Consider the following 22,906-nt stretch of genomic DNA (forward strand, 5'->3'; position numbering starts at 1 on the left):
AGATAGTTTCTTCTTTCTCTTTTTCTTCTTTTTGTTCCCTTGTGATCATTAATATATCCTACTCTTGTTAAACTGGGTGTTTAAATATATAGTAATAATTATTTTTGAAAGTAGTTTTTGTTTAGAAATATATTAAAATAATATTTTTTATTTTAAAAAAATTATTTTTAACATCAACATATCAAAACTATCCAAAATCATAAAAAATTAATTTTAATTAATTATTTTTAAAATTTTAATCAACCCCCATTTGAAATTTGAAACCTTATGAATCTTGAAATCAGGCTAGCCAGGCTCGGTCTTAAGGGCCTAGAATTTGAACCCTTCTTCTTTTTCTTTTTTTTTCAATAGAAGGCTTCAGATTCTTTATGGATGTATAATTGTTGTAATGTGAGGTTGTGGTTCGATCATTAAATGTTGTATCTTACTATATAAAAAAGTAAAGGGAGGACTATGGATGTCTGCCTCTTGTATAAAATAAAAATAAAAATAAAAATTGATTTAGGTGTGCGGGCGTTTCTTAGGCCCACACGTCTAGAATTTGTTTTATAAATTTATGATTTTTTTCATTGTTTTTGGTCTCATCCTTCAATTCAAATTTATAGTGTATTGTTTTAGTTTTTTGTCTTTATTCTTTTGATTTTTGTCATTTTGTTAATATTTTTATTCTTTTCAATTTAACTCTCAAATTTCAAGATTTGTTGTTGCCTTTTGATTTATTTTTATTGCAATTTTAACATTCATTATTTTTATTGTATTTGTTTTTTGAATTTTTATTTTGTGATTTTAACCCTCACGATTTTTTTATATATAGTGCTTTCGGTCTTAGTCATGGTTTAAAAAGTTAACAATAATTTTTTTTTCTTATATTCATATTTTTTTTTTATTTTTTTTTTCTATGAAATAATCATATTTTTATTTAATTTTTACTTTATTAACAAATAAGATCATTGAGATATTTTTGGAATATTGTAAAGATATATTTTCATAACATTGGTAAGTGTTCATTTTTTGCATTGAATCATTGTTTTTTTTTCTACTGTGTTTATTGTTGATATTTTATTTTCTAATAATATTATTAAATTAATAGAATTTATTAAACTCACTCGAAATTATTACCTGAATATTATATTTTTTATTTTTTAAAAAATAATTATTTATTTTTAATAATTTAATATAAAAAAAATCAATCCACGGCGTGATACACCTGCCACCTAACGAGCTTTTATAAGAAATTCAATCAATAGATTTGCAAATCTTCTTGCCAAGTCACGCTATCAAGTGTATCCATTAAATTATTATATATAAAAAAAGTGTATCTATTAAATAAAGGAACTTGCTATTATGGTTTCTGTCCACATTCCTCGATGCTGATGGCACCTCAATTATACGAGTATGGCATCCCACGATTTTCTCATGTCTATTTCTCCATGCTCCGTCCCTCCATATACACGCACAGCACTATAAGTTCAATCCAATTCATAAGAGAAAGTAAATACTAAAAAGCATTAGGCAACAGAAAGATGATCAATTTGGCCGATGGAAAGCATGATCCTGAGCTACTTAAAGCTCAAGCTCATGTATGGAATCACATATTCAACTTCATAAACTCAATGTCTCTAAAATGTGCAATTGATCTAGGCATACCCGATATCATCAACAAACACAGCAAACCTGTGACCCTCCCTGAGCTCATTGCCGCCCTACCAGTCCACCCTAGCAAAGCTCGTTGTGTCCCTCGCCTCATGCGCTTGTTGATCCATTCTGGTTTCTTTGAGAAACAAAAGGTTAGCGAAGATGATCAAGAAGAGGGTTATGTTCTCACCAATGCATCCCAGCTTCTCCTCAAGGACAATCCCTTTAGTGTAACACCATTCTTGCAAGCCATGCTTGACCCAATTTTAACAAAGCCATGGCATTTTGTGAGCACTTGGTTAAAAAATGATGATCCTACTCCATTTGACACGGCTCATGGGAGGACATTTTGGGACTATGGTGGCCATGAACCAATGCTTAACCATTTCTTTAATGATGCCATGGCTAGTGATGCTCGTTTGGTTACGAGAGTGTTAGTTAATGAATGCAAGGAGGTGTTTGAAGGGTTGGGTTCATTGGTGGATGTTGGAGGTGGCACCGGAACCGTGGCCAAGTCCTTAGCCAAAGCATTCCCACATTTGGATTGCACTGTATTCGATCTCCCACATGTGGTAGCTGATTTACAAGGCAGTGAAAACTTGAAATATGTTGGCGGAGACATGTTTGAGGCTATTCCTCCTGCAGATGGAATTGTACTAAAGGTATGAACTTCTAGTTTTATCTGATTATAAAATTTGGTGTCAATATTTAAACCAAATTCCCTCACTACTCATTAACAGAGCATTTTTGCGCTGTTAATGAATCATTTTTCTATGCATAATCCCTTTTATCTTTGACACAAGCAAGATTTATCTCCAGATCTCTTGATCTTATATTAATTAACTTTACAAGCTAAACTAGTTAGACCATATAACAACGCTTATATTTAAATCTTATATAACATAGTACAATTTGTTTGAAGCACTTATCAAATGATCATTGCGACATAAATATAATATTTTGGTCAATATTACTAAAAAATTTAATTATTAGCCATAACAAATGCATTTTAAGAACCATGAAACTGAAGGTAAAATTATATACCTCTAATATTATTTTCCATAGACAATATCATTTATCATCAATCGTGTGTGTGTATATATATATAAGTCTGGTAGTATATTGTTTAAACTATATGTATAAGTCTTGTATTTTCTTTGTGATGGATGAGAACAGTGGATTCTACATGACTGGAATGATGAAGAATGTGTTAGGATACTTAAGAAATGCAAGGAAGCAATCAAGGACAGGGAAGGAGGGAAGGTTATGATCATAGACATGATGATGGAGAACCAGAAAGGAGAAGACGAATCAATTGAAACACAAATATTCTTCGATATGCTCATGATGATTTTGGTCACTGGTCAAGAAAGAAATGAGAAAGAATGGGCTAAACTATTCTCTGATGCTGGTTTTAGCAACTTCAAGATAACTCCCATACTAGGTTTAAGGTCTATCATTGAAGTATTCCCTTGATGAGGAAAGCAATAGTTGCCTTTTAAGCATCTACTTAGCTGCCCCTATGAGTTACTTAATTTCCCTTGTGTTACAATAAGCTAGCAAGCTGCGGGTTGTTCCAACCCTTGTGTTTCATTATGGGTTTCCTTTTCTAATGTTCAGTAATCATATCGAGGATCAAATAAGTTATTTCTCTTACATAAAAAAATAATTACTTATTACAAAGTTGAGTAATCTCATAGATTGTTACGTACTTTCAAAGTTATGTTTAGATAGTATTTCACAACCGAAAGAATATATATAAAAAAAAAGATATAAATATGTGTTCGATTATATATATATATATATATATATATATATATATATATATATATATATATATAAATAACTCATCAGTGTATTATTGTGGATTATATATAGTGTAATCTCTATAGGAAAATGACCAATGATTCTTTCGATAACCAAAAAAATAAACTTACACTAGAGTTAGAATTGTATTTCCACATATTTATTGCATAATATAATTACTCTCATGCCATTGAAAAAAAAAATAGAACTAATAATGTCTGAGACATGTATTGTATAACCCTTGAGGTCAATTTTTTTTTTTTGCCTGGAGCATTTTAGATTTTTTAATCTCAGTTTTCTTGGAATTATCTTGTGAGTTAAATGATGTTCTGGTCTTTCTATAATTAAAAAAAATACTCATACATGAAGAGCACACGCAAGTAAGTGGCAGGCGTCCGTCCTTTTTAGGTGGCGGGTGCAAACCTTATCAATCTTGAAATCAGGCTAGCCAGGCTCGGTCTTAAGGGCATAGAATTTGAACCTTTTTTTTGTTTCAATAGAAGGCTTCAGATTCTCTATGGATCTATAAAGTAGGCCAGAGCATGTTTGGATCTACTTGGAACTGTACAGGAAGGAGTTCATAGATGACTTTTACAATTACAAGAATAGATAGAACTAGAAATGTGAGTACAAAAATGGAAAGATTAAATGGTTGATATATTTCGAAAGTTACCAACAGTAATAGCTTTAATTTGTATAGTATATGCAAATGCAACGTCTATCTCTAGTAGTTAAGGATATGTATTTATTTTCTTGATCTCTTAAATTCATGTTTCAAAATAAGTTATCTACGTTACACTAGCATGCATATATAATTGTGGGAATGTGAGGTCGTGGGTTCGAGCATTAGATCCTGTATCTTACTATAAAAAAAATAAAAAAAAAATTGACCTAGGTGTGCGGGCGTTTCTTAGGCCACGCATCTAGGATTTTTTTTACAAATTCATGATTTTTTTTATTGGTAATTTGGGTTTTTTGCATTTTTTTTCCTTGATTTGTTTTTAATTTTATCTTTTTTTAAAAAAAAAATTTTAATATTGGATTAATTTTATATTTTTAAATTATATAATAAAAAACAATTTGACCTTTTTTTCTTGGGTCTAATGTTTTTTTTTTTAATTCTATCATTTAATATAGAGTTTTTAATTTCTTTGGGTTTTCTTTGACATTTTTTTTTTATCTTTTTTTGTCTCAATTCTTTTCTTTAATATGAGATTTTTATTTAATTTTATCTTTTACTATCGTGTTAATGTTTTAATCTTGGATCTATCCAGTGAACAAGATCAAGTCGAAATATTTTTCATATGATTTAATTTAAAACTTGGTTTAGACAAGTAATTATATCAAAAAAATTTAAGTTTAATCTATTATACCAAATTCATGCTAACATCGAAAGGTTTTTGTTAATCTAAATATTAGGTTGGGCTCAGCTCAAAAAACAAATTCTTCAAAAAAATTCTTTTAAAAAATCTGTGATTTTCCGCAAATATTTTAGTGCATTTTGATCAATATTGGTTTGTATTTTTATACAGTAAATATACAAATCCGGTATTAAATACCTAGTTTTCGTCAAAACAAAAAGAAAATTAATGAATAAAATGAATAAAATAAAATAAAATAAAATATTTTGTTTTCATGCATACGGCCAAGTCTCTCAAAAAAATTGTATTTTCATACAACAAATAAAATTTCAAAAAAAATGTATTAACATGCATTTTAGCTTTAATAACCAGTTTATTAAAGTCACGAGAACTAGGCCAATATTTAAAAAATTTCAAAAAAAGTATTTTGTTTTCTTTTAATATCTGGGGTTACCACCTTATATGCAAGACGTATTCCGGATATTAAATTCTTTTGTTGATGTTAGAACGGTTACGTTTTACCCGATAAGATAAGGATCTCCTTACTGAGGAGAACTTTTCTTAAACCGTAGACGAACCAACAACTAGAAAACACGACAAGACCTTATATTTTATCAGACAATAAAACAATGCAGCTTACCTTAAGTAGGGTGTATTTGTGGTGCTAATACCTTCCCTTTACGCAACCAGTCCCCGTACCCGACCTCTGAGACCAGTTAGGGTTCCTAATTACCAAAATAATAGGTGGCAACTCCCATTCCAATTTTCCACTAATAAAAGACAAGAATTCCTTATCTCTTCACATTTACTTGATAGATACCGATATAAGAGGTGGATGTCTTCGCCACGACACCGCACACGTGCGACATGTCATATAACATCCCAAAATTAATTTAATGCCTAATTTTACTTAATAAAATTTTAGCTTATTGAAAAAAAGTTGAGTGATAAAAAACCAAAATAAACATAAAAATTAAAATGAAATATAATCATTTTCCACGGAAGCACAAATGGATTTTCTTTTCCTTTCTTTTATTAGAATTTTATTTTATTTTTATAAATTTTCTTAGTTTTCTATTTTTTTTTAGTTTTTTTATATCTTATGAGGATAAAAATTAGATGATGAAACTTGAATTTTTAGTAATCTTTGTAATTAAATAGAAATTTACGATGTTACCATGGCTTGATTTTACGATGTATAAGGCTTCGTCAACAAATTAAGCTGTTGGAAAGCAAATTACATTCTTGCTGTTATTTTATTTTTATAGATATTTCGCTACACTACCATGATGTTAAAATATTTATTTCAAAGATTTTGAAATGTTAAAATAATTCATTTAACTCAAATATTAAATATAATTACTATAAAATGCAAAGAAGAAGAAGAAGAATTAAGTATCATTAACTAGTAAACAAAATAACAAAATAATTCTGAAGCTAAAAAATGGGACCTTATAATAAAAATATTAACGATAAAAATAATATCTCAATGTACTTTTTAGTATTAAAAAAAATTAATTATTCAAAGAAAAAATTATTATTATTATTATTTAATCAAATGAAAAATTTTAAAGGGACCCATGTAGCATGGATGATGTATCTTGATATTCATCTATTCATAAGCTAACTTATTTAAAGTTTGATTATAAAAACTAAAATACTGATAAATTCTCTAATCTATGTAAAAATAGCATGGTCATGATAACACCTTTCATGTGGCTATGATATTTATATTTTTGTTTTGTTTTTATGTTTTAAAAATATTTATTTTTAAATAATTTTTATTTTATTTTTTTTACTTCAAATTAAATTTTTTGATGTTTTTAGATCGTTTTAATGTGCTGATATCAAAAATAATTTTTTAAAAATAAAAAAAATATTGTTGATAAATTTCCAAGAAAAAAAAAGTTTTAAAAGTAATTATTACTGTATTTTTAAAAACTTTTCATTTATATTTTTTTAATTTATTTTTATATTTTTAGTTTGATAATTATATGTTGTGGTCACGTATCAGTACAAAACACATCGTTTGCCTCTCTCTTTTTCTTTAAAAAAGTGCATGTCATCACCTTAATTAAACAAATAAAAAAGGCTTGGGTGCTTCGATCGGCCAGGTTGGCATAAGTGCTTAGCTTTATTTTGGCGGTCGGTCAGGTTGGCATGAGTGCTTAGCCTTATTTAATATATTTTATACTTATTTTAAATCATCCAATTTGTTTTGGTATATCTTTTTATTACTATTGGTTTTTATTAAATAAATGACATAGAAAAAAATGTTTTATTTTTTTTGTTAAGATTAAAGATATTAATAAAAAAAAAGGAAGACTTATACTTGCAAATTTGTTTATTTCAATGTCATTTAAATTATTATTTTTTTTACAAAAGAAATTGAGTGTCATATAATTAAGTAAAAAAATTAAAGTGCTCCTTATAGTACAAGAACAGATATCTTAATTTGCATCTGCTTCATGATTTCTTGACATAGTTTTTAGTTAACATTAAGATGTCTTTTTAACCTTTGTTGGCAAATATCAATCTATTTTATTAAATATATATATGCATCAAATTCCAAGTTTTAAGATCATAATTAAAATTTATTAGAAAACACTTTATCAACACTAACATATTTTTTATGTTAAATAAAAATTTTAGTCATACTAAGCGGAAAAATTATCTAATATAAAGACTAATTTATTTAATATGATTTTGCAACAAGGCAATATGTTGAGTACATGACACTCTAGAGACATTATTTCATATGATTTTGCAACAAGACAATATTAATTGCAGACCTCCGGTGTTTCATAGATTATGATACATGGGTGATCAAGCGCTAGCTTATCAAGGATAAACTTCAATGAGAGATCTTAAACCCAGAACTGGGTTGATCTTATAGTTACTGAAGCCAGCATCAGTGAATAGTTTAGCCCATTCTTTCTCGTTTCTTTCTTTTCCTGTGACCAAGATCATCATCAGCATATCAAAGAAGAGCTGTGTCTCAGTTGAACCTTCTACCTCTTTATTGTTCTCCACCACCATATCTATGATAATCAGCTTTCCTCCTTCTCGGCCCTTAATTGCCTCCTTGCATTGCTTGAGTATTTTCACACATTCCTCGTCATTCCAGTCATGAAGAATCCACTGATTGTCATCAATAATGAAATAAAAACATGTTAGAAGTATTAATAGTCTAAACTCAAATAAAGCAGTAATTTTATTTTTTTAAGTTTTGGTGTTATATATGCTTAGTAATACTGTTCTGATCAGTTAAAAAAAGTCATTTCACCTTCAGCAGAATTGCATCTGCTTGAGGAATTGCCTCGAACATGTCTCCACTAAGATATTTCAAGTTTTCACTTCCCTCCAAACCAGCTACCACATGTGGGAGATCAAAGACTGTGCAATCCAAATGCTGGAATTCTTTAGCTATTGCCTTGGCCACAGTTCCAGTGCCACCCCCAACATCAACCAACGAATTTAACCCTTCGAAAACTCCCTTGCACTCATTTACCAACACACTCGAAACCAATCGAGCATCACTTGCCATAGCTTCATTAAAGAAATGATTGAGCTCTGTTTCATGGCCAGCATATTCCCAAGATGTCCTTTGATGGGCCGTATAGAACGAGGAAGGGGCATCATTTTGGAACCAAACGCTTACATAATGCCATGGTTGTGTTAAAATTGGATCAAGCATGGCTAGCAAGAATGGTGTTACACTGAAAGGGTTGTCCTTGATAAGGAGTTGAGAAGCATTGGTTAGAACATAGCCTTCTCCTTCAGTCTCTCCACTATTATTTTGTGTCGCAAAGAAACCAGAATGGACCAGTATGCGCATGAGGCGATAGATTCCAGGGGCTTTGGATGGGTGAATGGGCAAGACAGCGACAAGTTCAGAAAGGGTCATGGGTTTTCCATGATTATGGATAACATCCGGTATGCCTAGTTGAATAGCACATTTTAGAGACATTGAGTTTACGAAGTTGAAGATGTGATTCCAAACATGAGCTTGAGCTTGAAGTAGCTCGGCACCATGCAGGTTTCCTTCAGCCACATGCATTTTCACTAGACTGTCTCAAGATTTTTAAGGTTTGATATATACTATGAACTTGTATGATCGACATTGGAATGCTTAGACTATATATAGAAGAGGATGTGACACTATTGAACTAAAGTATGATAAAAAAAAAGAAGAAGAAGAAGAAAAAACTGGATTCGTTTCTTCTCCGCTTTCTTCTCAATATGACGTGTTTTCATCGTTCCTCAATGTCCTCGTCAGTTAATAATAGACCGATGGTAAAGGATATTCTTAGATCGCTTGGCTATTAAAATTTGATTATAAAAACTAAAATACTTATAAATTCTCTAATTTATCTAAAAATTTGATTATTATTTTTTGTTTTTAGACCGTTTTAATATGCTGATATTAAAATTAATTTTAAAAATAAAAAATATTATTTTAATATATTTATAAATAAAAATCAATTTAAAAACCAAGTTGTTAGTCTCCACAATTGTTTTCAGGACTCTGTTATTGTTTTTCTTCAAGCTTGTGAAACGGAGTGTTTCTCTAACTCGTGTTAACTGCTGCTTTGCTGTTTCTTCATAGACTTGGAAAGTTACGTGTTCTGAACAATTGATTACATCTTGTGGACTATATGGCTGTGGACTATATGGCAGAAGAGATACAGAAAATGACTTCTATTATCAATAATTTATTCTTATTGGACCTCCTGAATTATTGCTGTCTTTAGTGAATTCTAACCCATATATTAAGAATATCTTTTCTAAAATATCACTTAACCCACTTTTTAATTTTTTTCACGGAATGAAATAATTTTCTGACATAGCTTTTAATTTCATATCCTTGATTTGGAACAGGAGATTCAACCTGTACAATACTATTTAACACGCTTTTTAATGCATTTTTCACGTAATTTTATGCACACTGATGATGATTGTAATTATGACCAACATTTTTACTGATAAGAGTATATTACAGTAATTTTTATGGTTATAATTTAAAATAAAAATAAGTTTAAGAAAATATGATTAACTGTGGTTAGTTGGATTTAGATATTTGTTTGGTAAAAATTGTAGTTGAGGTTTATAAACAGCAAAATACATGTATAAGATGTTTGGATAAAATTATGGTTAAATTGTTCTAGGTAATAATATTACCAAAAAAAACATGTAATTATTTTTTAATTTTCAATTGCATTAATTTGCATTTCATTAACATTAAAATTTACAAACAACCACACGAACTACAACACTTTTTTTTGCCCCATTAAACTTGCTGCAATCTTATCCCGAACAAAATCCATACGCGAAGGGCCCTAGTTGCCATAAGTTTGTGACCATGGAAACACATCGGTTAAAAAAAACATTGGGGACAAAATCAGGATGACGATCAAATTCCCTAAATGCAATATTTTCTTTTGACTTTCTTATAATATAATTGTGTAGTGTCATTGATATCACTACAATCTGAACTTGCGTTTTGTAAGAAAAATATGACATATTTTGTAAAATTCTTTACCTTTTTTTTCACATTCCAAATGTACGTTCAATAACACAACGTACTGAAAAGTGAGCACGATTGAAAATTTTTACCCATGTTCGTGGTTGGTCTCGCCTACAAAATTCTTGGAAATGATACATCTTATCTTTATATGGATCTAAAAATCAAACTCACTGAAATAAGGAAGAAGTTTTGATGGTGTCGTTGTGGATGTAATTAACGTTGAACAAAATGTTGGTGTTAAGTGCCTTTTCTGCAGGCTTGTGTGGAAGAGTTTGGAGAACACTGTGTAGATGGTTGCTCTGGTTTCTCTATTGATCAGATCTGGTTTTTCCATTTTTTGCCTTTCTTTACAAATGGTAGGAGACGAGCAGGGTAGGGACTTTATGGTAACCCTGGGCAAACATTAAAGAAAATTTAAGAACCCCAACAAAAAAAGCATGTATACACTGCTGTGCAATTAACTGCGTTTTCAACTTAAATTTATGTGGGACCCGCTTCACTAAACTCAACTTTATTTGGAACCAAACAATTATTAACTGTGGTTCATCGCAAACGTGAAATCCACCGCGCAAACAAACACACTTACGCGTGAGACACAACAATTATAATATAAAACATCAATAAATAAGCAACCATCACTATATAAGTCAATAATTGACCATCTTGAGCAACAATTTCTCTATCAATAATAAAATATTTTTTTATGAAAAAATTTCAAGACCTATAAATATAGCCAGTCACAATCAAACAAGCCAAAGCACCACACTAAGCCTAGAAAACAATTTCTAACCAGCCAAATGCTATGAAAGCCAGCCAAATGCTATGAAGTCCAAGCCAAGACAAACCATCTAAAGCTAGGCCAAACCAAGTAAGTCATACAATTTCTAGGCCAGATAAACACTTTATTTTTTCTCTTCCTTCATCTTTTTTTCCTCAACTTACACATTTATTTTAAATATTAGAGAGTTTCCTGTTTCTTGAAGGACTTTTTTTTTTCCAGCTAATCAAACAGCTACCTATCAAAACTATCAACTCAATCATGAAAAGCTTAATTGCTATATAAAGTTTTTTCACGAATTTTTCAATATTTATAATGGGCTGTCGGCTTCTTAGTTACTACGATAATTATGCCAAGCAGAGCAACTTGGACGTGGTCGTTATCTCCAGCCAAAGTAATTACCAATTGTTGCCTCATGTAAAGTAATGAAACTTTATATAAAATGACGTACATATTTTAGTCCAATTCTTATGTGATTTTACTCTATGCTTACCTTTCTGAGATCATATGATAAGCTTGCATAGATTAGTGAAGTTTATACGCTTCTTCAATTTTTATTTAAATATAAGTCTGGTAGTATATCGTTTAAACTATTTTAGCTCTTAATTGTATTTTCTTTGTGATGGATGAAAACAGTGGATTCTACATGACTGGAATGATGAAGAATGTGTTAAGATACTTAAGAAATGCAAGGAAGCAATCAAGGACAGGGAAGGAGGGAAGGTGATGATCATAGACATGATGATGGAGAACCAGAAAGGAGAAGACGAATCAATTGAAACACAAATATTCTTCGATATGCTCATGATGATTCTGGTCACTGGCCAAGAAAGAAATGAGAAAGAATGGGCTAAACTATTCTCTGATGCTGGTTTTAGTAACTACAAGATAACTCCCATACTGGGTTTAAGGTCTATCATTGAAGTGTTCCCTTGATGAGCAAAGCAATAGTTGCCTTTTAAGCGTCTACTTAGCTGCCCCTATGAGTTACTTAATTTCCCTTGTGTTACAATAAGCACGTTGCGGGTTGTTCGTACCCTTGTGTTTCATTATGGGTTTCTTTTTCTATTGTTGATCAAATAAGTTATTTCTCTTACGTTAAAAAATAATTACTTATTACAAAGTTGAGTAATGTCATAGATTGTTGCTTTCAAAGTTATGTTTAGATAGTATTTCACAACCCAAAGAATATATATAAAAAAGATATAAATATGTGTGTTTGATTATATATATATTATTACAAATAAAACTAAAACTCATCAGTGTTTTATTGTGGGTTGTATACAGTATAATCTAGAGTAAGATGACCAATGAGCCTTTCAATGACAAAAATAATCAATCAGTACATCAAAATAATCTAAAAACACCCAAAAACAATTAATTTAAAGTAAAGAAAAAAATAAAATAAAAATTATTTAAAAATATATATTTTTAAAACATAAAAACAAACAAATATAAATATCATAGCCGCATGAATGGTGTTGATCATGGCCATGCTATTTTTAGTTTGAAAGTCAATTGAAAAAAAAATTGAAAGAATTAATTAAGTTTAAGAACTTAATTAAACTTTTAATGAGTTTTGTGGATTCAATCAAAACTCAATTGAAGACAAATCAAATTTGGAGACCTAATTCGAATCAATTTGCAAGATTGAAAAATTAGAGACACATTTTAAACTTTGAAAGACTAATTTAATGCGATTAGAAACTTAATTGAAAGAAATTTGAAGTATAAAGTTTAATTGAGAATCACATTGAAAACATCTAAAACCAAGAATCACTTTGTAAAAAACACTGAAATTTAAAAGCACAATTAAAGAAGGCTAGGGGTGAAATTACAAGCAACCCAAAATTATTAGAGTTGATTAGGAGCTCTATTTCAAAGTAATCAGTTGAAAACGACTATAATTTTACTATTCATTGTTTTTTTCCGTTAAACAAAAGAAAGGGAGGCCCGAGTAACCATTTTTCAGCCCTAACATCTCTCTCACCCCTTCCCAATACCATACAAATCTTATGCTTGCTTATACCCTAGTATTTGAGTTTCATTCCAAGCCAAAAACTCCAGCTATAATGGCACAAAAAATAACAGTAGATTTTCTACCAAATACATTATTCAACACTATTCTGCCTGCAAAAGCATCCCTAGTCATCCTTTTGTCAGTTGCAAAGTAGGATAAAATTTTGTCCTTGACTCCAATAAATGAACGAGATCTATTCTCCAACATCAAAGTTTGAGATCCCATTAAAAAGTGGGTACTTAGGCATTCTTTTATTTTATTTTAGGGAAGAAGACAATGGAGGGAACATGCCGTCTACCTTACAAGGCAAGCCGCATGTCATCTTTATTTGTTTTCAATTTATTAAGTGGCGGACAACCTATTATATAGCCCTTAAGAAAAATAAAATAAATAAATAAGATCCAAGCACGCGGGTTGCTCTAGTCCCTCACGCGTGGGCTTTTTATAAAGGCCCAAGAGCTCTAATCTTCTTCATCCAAGAAATTGGGCCTTTTTGTTTCTTTATTTATTAAAATTACATTTGATTTTTTTTTTAATTTCATCACTTGATATTTGATTGATTATTAATTAAACAATGCAATTTTTTTTGTTTTGATTTTTTTTCAATCACTTTGATATTTTACTGGTTTTTAATTTTATTAATGTCTACCTCCGATAAAAAAAAATAAAATAAAAATTATTCAAAATTCAATTAAATTCATAACCTAGATTATATGTTTGACTAATTTATTTTGGCTGGGTAGAGATTGAGCTTGATTTTTTTTTATTTTTTTACTGGATAAATAATTTTTAATTTATTTAATTATACGTGTCAATGAATTTTATTTGGGATTTTTTTTATGTTAAAAAACATGTCCTTCACAACAAACAGCAGCATCGCCCAGCAGTATTTCCTTCAGCAGCAGAACAGCGCAGCTTCGGCACAGACCCTGCAGGTAGCAGTTCTCATCCATCAACAGACAACACTAACTGTCATCCTCCAGCACTGCACCAGCTTCCACAGATCAGTTTATCAGTAGCAACAGCACCGACTGGCCTCCTCCTCTGCACCATCATCGCGAGGCAGGAGAGCGCAGCATCATAGTGGTGGGTATCATTACCTCTGCTTCTGTGAGGGATTTTAAATAAACTTATGGTTTCCTTTTTATGTGAATGCTCTATGCTTTGCTGTGTTGTTGATTGCCTAAAGTTATAAGTGCCTTTTTTTGGGTTTCATATAAGCTGAATCAGTAGGTCTGTAACTTTTAGTTCAGAGGTGTAACATGATGTTCTTGCTTTGTTAAAAGAAAGAGGGAAGAAGCTTTCCTGATGGTGCATTTCGGCTGTATAAAAAATAAGGGAAAGGAAGCATTCTTTGTTTTTCTTTTTAGGTAATGCAGGATCTGAATGCCAAAATCCTAAGTCAGCTGTGGTTGTTTTTTTTTTCGGATGTTTGGTTTCTGGGCACAAGCTCATTGCATCAGCTGTTTTGATCTTCTAAGAAATGAAGGAGGGCATTTATGGCCTTTTTGGTAGCTAAAATCTTAGGCTGCTTGTTTTAAGCCTAACCCGTTTTTTCTTTACAACAAAAGCAAAAAAGCCCACTTTCTTCTTCTTTTTTTTTTTTTATTTACGTGGGGTGTTCAGGCCAGCTTACGCGCACCACGACTATTCTCCACGGCCTGCTGGACATCCTGCAAGCCCAGGAGCAGGTAAGGCACCGCGGGGGTGACAGGCGTGCACATAGAGGGTCGAACCCGGGACGGGGACGGAACAAGACACACGATTGACCACAGCAGCTAGACCCTCAATTGCAAAAGCCCACTTTCTTTGGTGCTAGTTTTTGGACCGTTGTAAAGAAACCATCCCGCGTGGCTGGCTGAGCTTTTAGAGATCCTTGAGGCAAAGTTTGGCTTGACAAAAAATTATCAAAGAAAGTTGTTTTCGTTTTTTTGATTTCGAGGATTGTTTGGCAAACATGTTATAAAGAAGATTTTAAGCCTTATATTTTTTTTATTTTATATGTTTTGATTTTAAAATGACTAGACTTGACCCATAAAATTATGGTCCACTCTATTAGAGTGGATCGACTTTAACCATTAGACAGATTAATTTTTAGAAAGCACAACAATACATTAGTTTATTTCAGACAAATAAACAATAAAATTTATTTTAGGTAAGGTGTATTAGGGGTGATACGTTTTTTTTTTATACACAATCAGTCCTCTTATCAAGATTCTGAGACAAGTTAGAGTTCCTAATAATCAAAATATTAGGTAGCGACTCTATTTTTTTTTTCACAAAAAAAAAAATGTATTGTCCTTTCCACCCACATCTTAATAATTCCAATATAAAAAGATAATTACCATGACACCACACATAAGCAACAAACCTTACTAGCCTTTACCATTCATCATTGATAGGGCCATAACTTGGTGCAATGCGATGTATATAAGTAATTATTATCATAAAGTTTGCTTTAATTAATTTGTATTGATCCAAATCTAAGAGATTTGATGAATTAGTTTTTTAAGAGATTTATATTAGTCGAAGAAGTTTTAAAACTTTTTTTTTTTTTTTTATTTACGTGGGGTGTCCGGGCCAGCTTACGCGCACCACGACTATTCCCCACGGCCCACTGGACATCCTGCAAGCCCAGGAGCAGGTAAGGCACCGCGGAGGTGACAGGCGTGCACATAGAGGGTCGAACCCGGGACGGGGGCGGAACAAGTCACACGGTTGACCACAGCAGCTAGACCCTCAAGTGCAGTTTTAAAACTTTTAAGCCATAACCAACATGATGCGGACCGACTTGTGACATGGTAATTAATATGATAATATTGTTACTAGATCCATGTTGATATAATTATACATGTCATATTTAATACTAGCTTAACCTGAGCTATGTTGCAAGTATGATAATTTTTTTCTAGTAAAAACAAATGAATATGCATGTTTTTTCAATGTTTTTTTTATGAAAGAACTTTTAAGCATAACTTGAAAAGCCTATACTTGTATTTAATTAAATAATTAAGAATTATTTGTGCTGATAAATACAAAAATAAAAATAAACAAAAAGGTAATTGCTTTACTAATGCTTCCATGTTTTGACATAAAACCCAAAACACAGACAATCCAAGAAAAGATCATTATAAAAGAGCAACAATAAAATATGACATAAGAACCTTAGACCTGCTATCTACTAGTTCCCTTTCCAAATCTCTCTTTCTCAAGCAATCTCTTCATAAAACTTAATAATAATTTATCTTGCATGAATCCCACAATTATTTTCTTCCTGCATATCCCTAAAATATGTATTAATAAGAAAAAATATTCTTAAAAGACTTTACATACTATTTCTTACGCAATATTAATATTGATGGAAATATAGTGAATACTTGAGAAATTTTATACACCTAATAGGTGTAGGGAGAATATAAGCCCAAGAAAGAATGGATCTTTTCTTTGTCTAAGCCCGAGAGGTTGAGGTCATTCTCTTAACTGAACCCAAAAAAAATTGAGTTTTATAGGAGGTTTTTTTAACCTTTAAATTTAAGTTTATCACATAGTAACTTCAATCTCATCTTCAACATCATCCTTAGAAGTTTCTTGACAAGGAATAAATGTATGAGTCCTTGAGTTCACTGCATGTATGCATGAGTCTATGAAATCACTAACCCTATTTAGAATATGTTGCCAAAATACTACCCTTTTTTGAATGAGTTTAACATTCTTCTTACTGCTCCTAAAGACCATATAGTTTTTTAAGCCATATTGCAGGCTGATATCCATAGGCCTCACTGTTGAACTAATTGATTCCTAGACTGTATCCTCACCATCTAGAAAACCCTCAGCATACATAAAACCCGTAGCATCTTGGACTGGACTTTTACTTTGACCCATAGATGAACTAGCTTGATTCATAACAGCCATCTCTTTTGAGGAAACTTTAGCCAGATGTAAGAATATTTAGGTTTGGACAAGTGGGAAAAAATAAAGTATTTTTTTCTCCTAAAAAAGGATGGTTTTCCTAAGGGTTCAAGGCTACGAACTCATTACTTATGTAATATTAATAACTTGTTATTGAAAAAAAACTGATTAGTATAGCACAAAACTGGCTTAATTGTATGAGAAATCAGATAGATTAACCCAGATTTTTAATCAATGTGAAGCTGAAGCTCAGAGCAATGCACATTAGCACTATCCCCATTGATAGCTACAAGACTAGTCTGAGGCTCCAAGTTCGCCATGAAATGGACGTGACAAGGCAATTCGATTAAAAAACAGTTTCAATGATTAAAGAATCCACTGCAATCCGACATGAACCACAATCCCAGAGTATATAGTATAGAGTTAGTGGTTTAAGGGCTTTGAAGACTGTCTTGTTGAGGCCCAAGGCATACAAGTTCATATTTTTTGCCATGCCCATTTTCTATTCTGGTCTCGAAAATTTATTCCCAAATTTATTCTGGTGTAGAAATTTATTCCCAAATTTTTTGCCATGCCCATTTAATTTTTTTGTAGTACATAAAACAATTGCAAAAAGAAGAACCGAAGTAAAAACCAAAAACAAATAATAAGGCTTTTTTTTTTTCAAATTTGCATATAGAAGTTCATTTTCAAAAATTCTTCATTTACTTTTTTTTAATCGATTTAGTTTTAGGATTTAATGTTTAGGCCTTAAATTTAAGTTTAATTACTTTTATTTTTAATTAAAAAAACATGCTACTATTAAAAAAAAATTGGTAAAAAAAAGCATAAATAAAAAAAGAATAATTCGTTAGTAAAATATATTTGTTCTTAAAGAATTTAAATAGTAGCCTTAGCACATAAATTGCTCTGCTCGACTTTTAAATCCTACCCCCATATACACCTTAGCTCCATATTTAAATTTTTATTACCATTATTTGATCATTAAACATGACATCTATGTCATTGGTCGATCCGGAAGAACCCTAAAGGATCTAAATAGTTAAATATGCATAGCTTGCAATTCAATCATGTGAAAAGCCTAGAAAAAAAATCACTAAATTTTTCATACCGAAATGTATTAAAATAATATTTTTTTTATTTTTTAAAAAATATTTTTAACACCAATGTATTAAAATAATTTGAAAATACTAAAAATATATTAATTTAAAGTAAATAAAAAAAATAAAAAAATTAATTTTTTTTAAAAATACTTTTAAAACACAAAAACAAGATCCGAATTAAATTGTTATGCCCAAGTCTTAAAATAAAAAATTGGTCGCGTCAAAGTCAAACAACATGTTTAATAAAAATTAACATAACTTTTGGATCGTATCAAACCTTTTATATATATATATATATATATATATATATATATATATATATATAAAACAATACTTTCTTTCTTGAAATGTCATTCAAAACTAAAATATAAAACAAACCCTCTTGACATGCAAATCAAACTCAAAATACTTGTAACTTCTACAAATTAATAAAAACCACTTGTTTTCTTTTTTCAAATGAGTGGTTTTTCCTTCGATCACCAGGAAGGGGATTGTATTTAGCTTTCATTTCTTGTACTTTGTTAGTGTCAATATTCTGGGGCAAGCGAGTAGAATTTAATGAGAAAAAAAAAAAGAATATCAATTATGATTAGATTCATTCTAAAAAAAGGCTTAATTAGGACAAGCTTTTGTTTTAGTTTGTAAGATTTGAATCTTGTCGTTCATAGTTTGACTAATCATTTATTAGAATATGGCCATTTTCCTCTTTCAGGTTCAGCAATTGCGTTGGAGAATGACTTGCCAACCGAACAATATTGCTTAGCTGTTGACTGATCATCTTCACGATTACATATATACTAAATATTAATTACGATCGATTTGTTTATGCTAATTTGGCAATGCAATTAATGGAGATTCCATTTTGTATTTGTTTGTTGCAGTATATATATATATATAGTGGTCTATAAACCCAAAAAAAAAAAACAATTATTTTTAATATGCTACATTTTTTATTGATAATTTTATAATCTCAAAAAACTCAGAACAAGTCATGCCAAGCACATAATCAGTCGTTACATGCTAGTTAGGACAGGGCTGCATGTAGACAATGGGACCGTTTTGAAAGCTTCATTGCTAACACAATCATGTTCGATCAAACATTTCAGCACCCAATTGGAATTTGGTAGCGTATAGTAGTTTTTGTTACAGCATCGTATTCCTACATGCCATGTCATGCCAGGCTGCCAGATCTACCTTTGTTTGTTCCAAACAACTTAATTTTATTAAAAAAATCTAAACTGGATCATGTTCAGTCGAAAACCTCACTCACTGTCGATCGATGATTAAACAAACAGGCAAACATGGAGCTCAAGGTTTGATATGTTCTAACACAAACTAGCTGTTGTTTGTTTCTGTGGTTTGATTTGTTTTTTCTTACGAAAGAAAATGAAATGAGTAAAACACAATCATATTTTAATCTTTTTTTTAGTTCCTTTTTTCTTTAATTAATTTTTGTAATCCCATTTTATATATTTACTAACAACTCATAAATTGCATTTTGTAATGCCATGCGAGAAATTATTCATTAACAAAAAAAAACTACAAAAAATAGTGTTTCTGTGTGCTCCTCCTCACAAAATATTAATCATTATAATAATGGTTTTTATTTTTCCTTCTCTTCTTTTATTTTATTTTTAAGAAGAGAAGGAAAAAATTCTCTAATAAATCTTCGTTATCTTTTATTTTATTTTTTATTTGTTTTTGGAAGGTGTGACATTTCCTATTGACGAGTAGGAATAGTCTTTGATTCAATTGTGGGATTTGTCTTGGTTTCACGTCCATAGCCAGCTCATTCCAACAAAGTCACACCCCATATTATATCCCATAAAAGCCATGCCAATCCTCTCTACCCTCACACCACTGCCAAAACACCACAATGGCTACCTCTCCCCTCTCTCTCGTTCTCCTTTCACTCTTCCTCTCCCTCTCGCTCCATGCTCAAGCTCAAGCCCCAGCAGCACCTGCTCCGGCGCCCTCCGGCCCGGTCAACTTCACCGCAGTTCTTGTAAAGGGTGGTCAGTTCGTCACATTCATTAGCCTTTTGAACAAGACTCAAACATTTAACCAAATTGAAAATCAGATCAACAGCTCTTCTGAGGGCATGACTATTTTTGCCCCAACTGACAATGCCTTCAGCAATCTTAAATCTGGTGCTTTAAATGGCCTCAGCCAACAACAACAAGTTCAACTTCTTCAGTACCACATGTTGCCTAAATTCTATTCTTTGAGCAATCTCTTGTTGGTTAGTAACCCTGTTCCCACCCAGGCCTCTGGCCAAGAAGGTGTTTGGGGTCTTAACTTTACAGGTCAAAGCAACCAAGTCAATGTGTCAACAGGGCTTGTGGAGGTTCAAGTCAACAACGCTTTAAGGCAAGATTTTCCTCTGGCAGTTTATCCAGTCGACAAAGTGTTGTTGCCTGACGAGTTGTTTGGTGTTAAGCCACCATCTGCTTCACCTCCAGCACCGGCAACTAAGGGGTCATCATCAGGCAAGTCCAATTCATCAGATACGGCTGCAGAGCCATCACCTGGTAAGAACTCAGCTGGTGGAAGGAATGTAGCATTGGGGTTGATTTTTGGGCTTGGTTTCGTTTCCATGGGAATTCTTTCTTGAGAAATGAAGTATCAAAGGAGGCGTTTCCAAAATTCCTTTTTTTTTTCTTTTTCTTTGTGATTCTTGCAATTCACATAATGAGCTAATTGGAGGTTCCTTGTACGTCTACTTTCTTGTTCATCATTTGAATTAATTTCTCGATTGGTTTAGTTCTTTGGTTTTGCGTATATGATTCAGTTTGATTAATTTATCAAGACATTAATAATTTAACCCTTTTTATTTATACGAATGGTTCCAATATTCAATTGGTTAGGTAATGGTAATCATTCTAATAATAAGAAATTAAATCCCATAATTAACTTATTTTTGGTTAGGATAAAAAAAAGAAAGAAAGAGATGCATTGGTCATTAGATCTTGCTGTAATACAGATGGAGCTGATTCACAAGCATGTGGAGCCCAAATAGAATAAGACACATTGTATGATATGAACTGATCGAATTAATGGAGATCTACAGACATGGCCAGCTCATTTGTCTACCAGCTAGAGGAAGACTTCCACCATTATCTTTTCCAATTTTAAGAAGAAAAAAATAATTCAACTTGTGTGTTAAAAGTAAACCATGCAGCTAGTAAGAAAATGAAATCCATGTGATTCTTTAATGTCCTGTCATCACTATAAATCTTCAGGTCAACTTCAGTTCTTTAATGTCCTGGCGGTTGTTCATGATAGTAAGAAAATGAAATTCTTCACTACTGGATGGTATGAGAAAATTATGTCAAGTTTTAATGTAATTTGTGAACAAAAAACGTCAATTCGCTAAGATTACTGGGAACTAATTTGTAATTAAATCCATGTAATCAATATCAATTTAACTTGGATTTGAATTTTAGTCCAAATTGCCAAATGAAATGAAGAGGAGGCAAAACGACAACATGGGTGGAGAAATTGATCGCTACATTACCATCTCCTATTGTCGCTTCATTGTTCTTTGTCTATATATTGTCAGAAATTTAAAGGGATTCAGTAAATTGACAGGATTCGACCATCATTAGGGTCCAATTGCTACTTCTGAAAGTTTAGGATCAAGAGTGAAATATTGAAGTACACTTGAAGAGCTCAAATGTGCTTTAGCCAACAACTAGATGCTCCCAAGTCAAGACCGTCTCTGTCAGGGAGGGAGAAAACCACTTGCTCACAGATATGAGCGAACCACGGAGCTAGACAAAGAGGATCCGTGTCCCTAAAACCTCCTGTGTTTTAAGGGTTTATTTTCAGCGGTCAATCAGGTTTAAACGTGGTCATGGGCCGAGCTACCTGGTCAGCCCGACCAGACCCTGCTAACAATGAGTGGCCTAGGCATGAAAATTTGGCCTGCAGGCCTAACCCTGACTGCCTGGTCTCGAGCATGCCGGTTTTTTTCAATCTATATCTTGAATCTGCTATAGCTTCCCATGCATGAACAGTTCCTAAATTTCTTTTGCGTTTCCAGTTTCTTTGCTTCAAAATGTGTAATCTCTTGCCCTGATCGGCCAGGATTTTTTTTTTCCTTCCTTTTAATTATACAGCTATTTCTCTCTATTATTTAGTTTGATCACTGCGTTTCTCCCTGTTCTTTTCTGGGTTTCTAGCACTTCACGTTAGTGGTGTTTGAAAGTATAGTAGTGATGGCTTTTCAAAATATTTTTTGTTTAAAAATATATTAAAATAATATTTTTTAAATTTTTAAAAAAATTATTTTTAATATCATCATATCAAAATGATCCGAAAAAATAAAAACAAACTTATTTGAATTTGAATTTATTTTATTTTTAATTTTTTTTAAATGACATCAAAAATCAAATAAAATCTTATTTGAATTTTAATTTGTTTTTGTAGTGTGAAAGTATTTTTGTAAAAAATTGAAATTTATTTTTTACTTTAAATTAATTTAATTTTACATTTTTAGATTATTTTAATCCGATAATATCAAAATAAAATTCTAAAAAATAAATTATTTCAATAAATTTTTAAATAAAAAAAAACAATTATCACAAACACAAAACAAAACAGGCTATCAGAAATTAATGTTTGAAAGCAATGTTGAAACTGCCATTACACATGTCCAACAAAGAATGCAGTAGGGAGAGGATAAGGAATCTCATGGCGTAAGAAGTCAGCAAAGCTAACACTAATTACCTTTTCTATATATCTCTAAAATGCTATACCTGTATT

At 31.4% G+C, this 22,906-nt stretch overlaps 3 protein-coding genes across 5 annotated transcripts; 2 read left to right on the forward strand and 1 right to left on the reverse strand.

Annotated features, from left to right (window-relative positions):
* Positions 1-1,477: 1,477 nt before the first annotated feature.
* LOC18108496 (probable O-methyltransferase 3) lies at positions 1,478-12,174 on the forward strand. Of its 3 annotated transcripts, XM_052449297.1 has the most exons (3): positions 1,478-2,297; positions 2,812-2,898; positions 11,831-12,174. In XM_052449297.1, exons 1-3 carry the CDS (start codon positions 1,524-1,526, stop codon positions 12,041-12,043), a joined length of 1,074 nt encoding a protein of 357 aa, XP_052305257.1. In that variant the 5' UTR covers positions 1,478-1,523; the 3' UTR covers positions 12,044-12,174. The 3 variants fall into 3 exon arrangements, with proteins under 3 accessions (XP_052305257.1, XP_006371493.2, XP_024446865.1); XM_006371431.3 differs by lacking the exon at positions 11,831-12,174 and having other exon boundaries at positions 2,812-3,318; XM_024591097.2 differs by lacking the exon at positions 2,812-2,898 and having other exon boundaries at positions 1,480-2,297; positions 11,744-12,174.
* On the reverse strand, positions 7,473-8,925 carry LOC7494612 (trans-resveratrol di-O-methyltransferase). Its single transcript, XM_002326000.4, has 2 exons — positions 8,089-8,925; positions 7,473-7,943 (listed from the first exon to the last, which is right to left on the reverse strand). Exons 1-2 carry the CDS (start codon positions 8,860-8,862, stop codon positions 7,644-7,646), a joined length of 1,074 nt encoding a protein of 357 aa, XP_002326036.4. The 5' UTR covers positions 8,863-8,925; the 3' UTR covers positions 7,473-7,643.
* A 7,797-nt stretch (positions 12,175-19,971) lies between the features above and the next one.
* On the forward strand, positions 19,972-20,902 carry LOC7467471 (fasciclin-like arabinogalactan protein 13). Its single transcript, XM_002325556.3, has one exon. It carries the CDS (start codon positions 20,016-20,018, stop codon positions 20,751-20,753), a length of 738 nt encoding a protein of 245 aa, XP_002325592.1. The 5' UTR covers positions 19,972-20,015; the 3' UTR covers positions 20,754-20,902.
* Positions 20,903-22,906: the final 2,004 nt, after the last annotated feature.

This window comes from Populus trichocarpa, chromosome 19 (genome assembly GCF_000002775.5).
Source record: "Populus trichocarpa isolate Nisqually-1 chromosome 19, P.trichocarpa_v4.1, whole genome shotgun sequence".
NCBI classification, from domain to species: Eukaryota; Viridiplantae; Streptophyta; class Magnoliopsida; order Malpighiales; family Salicaceae; genus Populus; species Populus trichocarpa.